Source organism: Monopterus albus, unplaced genomic scaffold (assembly GCF_001952655.1).
Source record: "Monopterus albus unplaced genomic scaffold, M_albus_1.0 scaffold22.1, whole genome shotgun sequence".
In the NCBI taxonomy this organism is placed as follows: Eukaryota; Metazoa; Chordata; class Actinopteri; order Synbranchiformes; family Synbranchidae; genus Monopterus; species Monopterus albus.
In genome coordinates this window covers 2,516,344-2,522,343 of record NW_018127902.1, presented here as the reverse complement: position 1 = coordinate 2,522,343, position 6,000 = coordinate 2,516,344, and the positions used below count along the sequence as shown (strand labels likewise).

The window sequence follows — 6,000 nt, the reverse complement described above, 5'->3', positions numbered from 1 at the left end:
GTGAGAGAGAAACAGTACTTTGATTTTTCTGTACGACCTACACATATGGTGAATTGACAATAAAAAAAAATCTTGAACTAGATGAAATGTCAGGGATCACTGAGTTTATTACAATCCTGAGTGTAACATGAATGTCTGTACAAAATGTCAGAGTAATCCATCTAATAAACCACACCTGACAGACAGAGGATGTTGCTAGCATGGGTAAAAGCAGATCCAGTGATCATGAATACTATTGTGATAAATGGAACACATTAGTGTGGTTTTGCTGACACAGATCAAAAGATTGTCTGTGGGTTTACATCCCTCAAGTGGGATGTGACTGAGTAGGTGGGTTGTTCCGTGTTGTTGTTGTTGTTTTATCTGGTCTGCGTGCGTGTGTGTCTACATGGAAGCCCAGCTCAAGCAGCCATGGGGATTTTTTTTTATGGCTCCATGTAAATCAGCACTTTGCAACCTGCTGTTCTTCTGTTGTGGGGTTTTCAACATTTTTACAGCTTTAGCTTCTGCCAGGGTCTGCCCCTCAGCTCAGTGTTTCTACCCACAGTAGGCTACAGCAGGTTAGCTTGTTTGTCACTGCAGTTTTAACATGGTTTGCTTCACTAAAGCACTTTATGTGTAGATGGTTCAATAAACATAATGAGGATAATTCAACACACCCAGGCATTGAAGCATCGATTCAATTAGCGTGTGTGTATACTTCTATTACTCATGTCATGGGGACATACAGTACCGTAACTGTTTACACTGTCACACTGTGGAGACACCTTAGTTTGGGGGAGAAAAAACATTTTATCAATGATTAAAGTTTTGGGTGAGGACTAGGCAAGTAGTGATTATATTTTGAAGGTCTCCAGCAAATGATGTAAGTCAGTGTAATTTCTTTTGAAGTGTGTCTAAAGTGATTGTTCTTCTGAATTAGTAGCTTCACTTTCATTAGTACCAAAGTGTTTCTCCTCAATAATACAAATGCATAATACAGTTGTGGATATGCATATCCACCTATTGTGTTTTCTTTATTTCCAGGGGCATTAGATTGACTTGCATTAATTTTCTGGAGACTTACCCTAACCTTATCCACAACTGCTACTTGCCTAACTCTAACCTCACCCTAACCTTATACCAAGTCATCACTGTTAAAATGTAGTGATTTATCTTTTGGGCACTTGCTTTTTGTCACCATGAGGACAATGAGTCCCTACAGTGTGACTGTGTAAACTGATTTACATCCCCACAACATGAGTAATACCAAGCCACACATACAAACACAGACATATGTCCTTGCCAGCAATTCACTGCCTTGCATAACTTGTATCAGATTGACAGTTTGATCAGGTGAGGCTAGGTTAATGAACCGAAACAGCTTCACTGAATCTTCTATCAGTTTAATCAGCCACTCAGTATTTAAGCCAGCTCTCAGCATTTACTCCTAGGTTGTAAACCAAAACGTCTTCCAAAGATCATTAGGTGTCACCTCAGTTTACGCCTGGGATTCATCTCGCCCTGTCCTTTGTATGAGCCATCATGTATACGTATCTGTGTCTGTGACCTGCAGGTTTTGCCTTTAATTTGTCACCTGTCTGTCTGTGACCATGTAAACGACAATTATTCATAGACTATACATTTTTACAGTTTGGCTTTTAAGTTTGGCTTTGACTATTTGGACTTTTAGAGACAATTTTGCAGCTTTTTAACTTACATGATAAAAACATAATCTAAATTCATAAATATGAATCAGTGCACTGAAAGAGTAATGTTGTTGCCATTGTTGTTTATTTTAATCATGGTTATCAAGAAAAAAGAGGAATCAGTGATATTAATTAAACACAGCAGCTGCAGGTCTGCTGCTCCTTGAACAGAGGCTCCTCTGGCGCCTCCTGGGGGGCAGGGTGCCGATCTGACCACCTTGGTATCATCTGCTAACTTGATCATAGCACTGGAATTACTACCAGGCGCAGTGTACTTTGCGCGCTCACTCTCCCTCAGCATGTAACAGAGTCACAGAGGGTCTGTGATAAACCTCCACTGTAGTGGTGGACACTAGCACTGGAGGAGGCAAAAGTTACTGTGGGGGAGGAGCTCAGCAAGGCTGCAAGGACGTTCTAGGAAGCCATCAGAAGATTGACGAAGGAGAGGCAGGATGTTGTCTGGGCTTTATCACAGGAGAAGAGCACTGCATGTATCATCAGGGTAGAAGGAGTTCAAGAGCAGTGAACACGTTCCTCAGGTGACTGAGGAGTGTGAGGAACGTTTTAGCTGCACTCCTGCTCACACAGCCACATCAACAATTTGTGTAAAACAATCCATAACAATGTACAATAACTCATTACAGATTAATTCGATTTAATGATTTCACTGGCTAGTTTTATAAGGAAGTATTTGTGTGACCCTGTCAACACATGTAGGCCTGTTATTTTAGTCCTGATGTAAGATGTTACTGCAGCCTTTGGCCTCTATGATCTATTATTATGCTGTTTATTATGTAACATATAATTGTTAGACCAGTTAGAACAACTTCTACTACGTATTGTGTGACATTCATGTGGACGGCAGAGTAAGAATTTCATTGTACAGGAAAACGCATTTCCGTACTGTGCATATGACAATAAACACTGTGACTTTACCGGAACAACGTTTTTTTTTACAGTAAATCCCAACAACTCTGTGGTAACAGCAGTGAAGTCCCTTCAGTTCATCTCAGATTGTTTCAGTTAGACTACGTTAATGTAAGGGTAAGGTAGATAAGACTCATTTAGCGTAAGTTCATGTAAGTGGAGTGATGTTAGGTTGGGTTAGGCTAAATTAGTTAGCCTGGGCGGGCACGGGTCAGGTTAGGAGAATGAAGAGTGCTATTTGATTGTGTCTGTGCAGGTGCTAAGGTCTTTCTGGATATTTGCCTTGTCTTTACATCCTTCTGGCCACATCAGACATGTTTGCCTTCTCCCTTGGCATCTCTCTTTATTTGTTCTCCTTTGTTATAGGTTCATATGGTTAGGTTAGCCTTGATTAAATTAGGTTGACCTGGGAGAGGCCAAGTGGGAATGGTTTAAGACCAAGCACAATGTCTGTGGAGATTCTCAGTCATCCAAGTTATGATTTGTCCAGAATTACTGGACTTGTTTGATCAAGTGGTTGCAAGGCTGTTTCTAGGTGGTTGCTAAGATATACTGTATATAAGATAAGATAAGATACCTTTTTATTTCCCTTCATTTTGTCCCCGATCTTTTTAGCTGCTCTCTTTTTTTGTTTACCAGACATACATGTGATTGTTTCTTTAATACAATTTGGGGGCATTTATGTTGCGCTCTACCGCTGTGAGTCTGTCTTGCTGTAGTAAAAACTTTTCTGTTAAGTTGTCCTCTCTCATCAGTCTCGTCCTCTCCTCTAGTGGCGCCATCTTGCACTCTGTACTACCTTCATCCTTCCTCTGATGCTTCCTCCTCTTCCCCTGCTGTTTACCCATGTCATCTGAAATGAACAGTATAAGAAAGCTTAAGTCTATAGTCCAGTTGCACACCACCAAGGACGAGTGAACAGACACCGTTTGTATAATTGTCATGTTGTAAACCGCCTACAGAAAACATGTTGGCCTGGCACTTCTTCTCACCATTACTGTACACATGTACCAGACGCTGAGCAAAGCCACAGTGTTTATGTAAATAAACTGAATTCATTTGCTAAATTAAAACACAATGCCTAAAAATTCAGTGTGTCAGGCAGTATAATATATGGTTTACAGTGGCCACGTATCTATATGAGACAACGCATATGTCTATGAAACAGTATGTGAAAGAGTAAGACAATTTTCTTATTGTCAAAGACGAACAGCTCCTCCTCATAGGTCCTGTTGTTGGAGCAGCACTTGTCAGGTTTCGCTAAGAGGTCATATGTTTGCTCCCAGCGGCTCCTGCTGCCTGTCTCTTCTTTCAGTGACAGCGTTTAGAGTCAGTTAGTTAAGGTTAGTAAGTTGTCTTGTATCGGAAAATTTAATGAATGTTGGGACAATTAATGATAGTGTATGCAACGCCAGCGAAGTCATTTTAAGTCTCAAAAGTGTCATTTTGCATCTTTGTATTTACATTTTGCAGGTGAATCCCACCTCTAAAATGTTGCTGTTGTTTGAAAAGTTTAACATTTTGTTCCTACTGAAGACGAAACCTTACAGCGACAACAGATTCATGTTTGCATCCTACATGGAAAAAATACAAAATAGTATAGGAAACCATTAAAGTTGATTTATGTTGTTTGTCACATCTGGCAGCAAGCAGAAGAGCTCAGTTTGTTCTCTGTGAAGTCAGCTGTAAGACACTCAGTTTTAATTTTGAACGTGAGAAGATGTGTTCGGTGGATGAGGGCGTTCCCGCTCACCTCTCATCACAGTCAAACAACTGACAACAGCTTGTGACAACTTGTTAAATATGGTGTCTCTCCTGCTTTTTGTCTCTTTTGCCTGTGTTACTTCATTTCTCTCCCTCCAACCCTGTCTTCCCTCTCCTCTTCTGCAGGCTGACTGTCACTCCAGAGAATACCTTCGCATACACTTCCCAGCTGCAGACACATAAATCAAAGAATGAGGTAAGTGACAATATACAGTATACACCTTAACACATGTGCGTCCTCACCCTCCAGCACACACATTCACACGTACAGGCACACAAATAACTTGTATTTGTGGTGCCTTGGCACACGGTGAGAGGACTGATTTACACATTCTTAAAATAGGATAAAAAGCCACAGCAAGTGTCTTATCAAGGAATTTCCCCAAAACCCAAAGTAAAACCAAATGTATTGGTAGAAAGCCTGATCATTCTCATCTAATATGACATTTAAATTAAGCAAATTTATTGTACATTAGTGCAAACACTCATATCTACAGAAAAAGATGCACAGAATTTGGTTTTTCTGCCTTATTTATAATAAGAAATGAGAAAAGCTCAAATCATAAAATCAAACCCAATGTGCTGTATAGTCGACATGGCACCAGTCAAATCATTTTTAGCTTTATCCCTCCATCAGCAGGGAGGTCACAGGTCACCGAAGAGCACCCACTGAGGTGGCTGATTTGCTTTAGGGTGGGAGCTTGAATCCAGGTTTCCTGTTTCAGTGACAGTGCACTTTATCCTGCTGCAGCAGAGGAAGAAAGATTAAGAGGTTGACAGGTCCATGCATTTTTTTTGGAAGGGTATGGTTGGGGCAGGGGTGAGCCAGGGTTCGTCTCAGGTTACACAGAGACACAGACAGAAAGACAAAAGCAGTGATGATTTGAAAGAAAACCTTTGATCCTCTGATTTTCATCTGAATAAACAGGCAGCGCCGCACAGATCCACCCTGCCTTCCTCATTAGCGATTACAGCTGCGGACCGTTAGCATGCTCAGATGCTTCAAAAACCCTTCATCATCATCATTCACTCCTCTCCTCCAAGCTGAAGTGTTTTCAAACGTGTACAGAATCCGGCATTCAGAGCTGAAGTGCACACTCACAGGTTTGTTCACAGTTGCTCAGAGGCACACGAGGCAGTGTGCACTCACATCCCTCAGCGTACCCCACTGGGAGACATAATGGGATGTCCATATTCATCTGCTCAGAAGCTTCCTGATGTGGTGTGCCGCTCTTTGATCAGCCCCTCTACAAAGAGAGTGAGACAGGGAGAGAGGCTTTGTGCTGAGCAGGCTCCTTAAGGCCTTAACCCAGCTTTACCCTCTCAGGCACATTTGGTCAGACAGACTGTACAAGCATATGATCCCTTTATTCATTTTAGCAGGACTATTATTTGTACCTGTGCATTGAAATCATCAAGACAGCTTGCTGACGCGTTGGGTACATGACCAGTTAGGTAGGATATCCCAAAAACTTTAAGTCTTCACTGAAGTTCACTGGAAACTAAGGCCATAGGCCAAAGAAGATCACATTAGCTTTTGTTGCAGATAGTGCCACCATGTACTTCATTTACACAGTACTTTAGTGACTACAGATTTATCATTACACTGAGTCATGGTTTT

The 6,000-nt window shown here is 41.3% G+C and overlaps 1 protein-coding gene across 1 annotated transcript in view; it reads left to right on the top strand.

Annotated features, from left to right (window-relative positions):
* LOC109956787 (endonuclease V) overlaps positions 1 to 6,000 on the top strand; it is a 73,541-nt gene that overhangs the window by 41,784 nt on the left and 25,757 nt on the right. The window contains 1 exon segment of the mRNA XM_020594133.1: positions 4,506 to 4,575. Coding sequence (XP_020449789.1) covers positions 4,506 to 4,562 — 57 coding nt within the window. The 3' untranslated portion in view covers positions 4,563 to 4,575.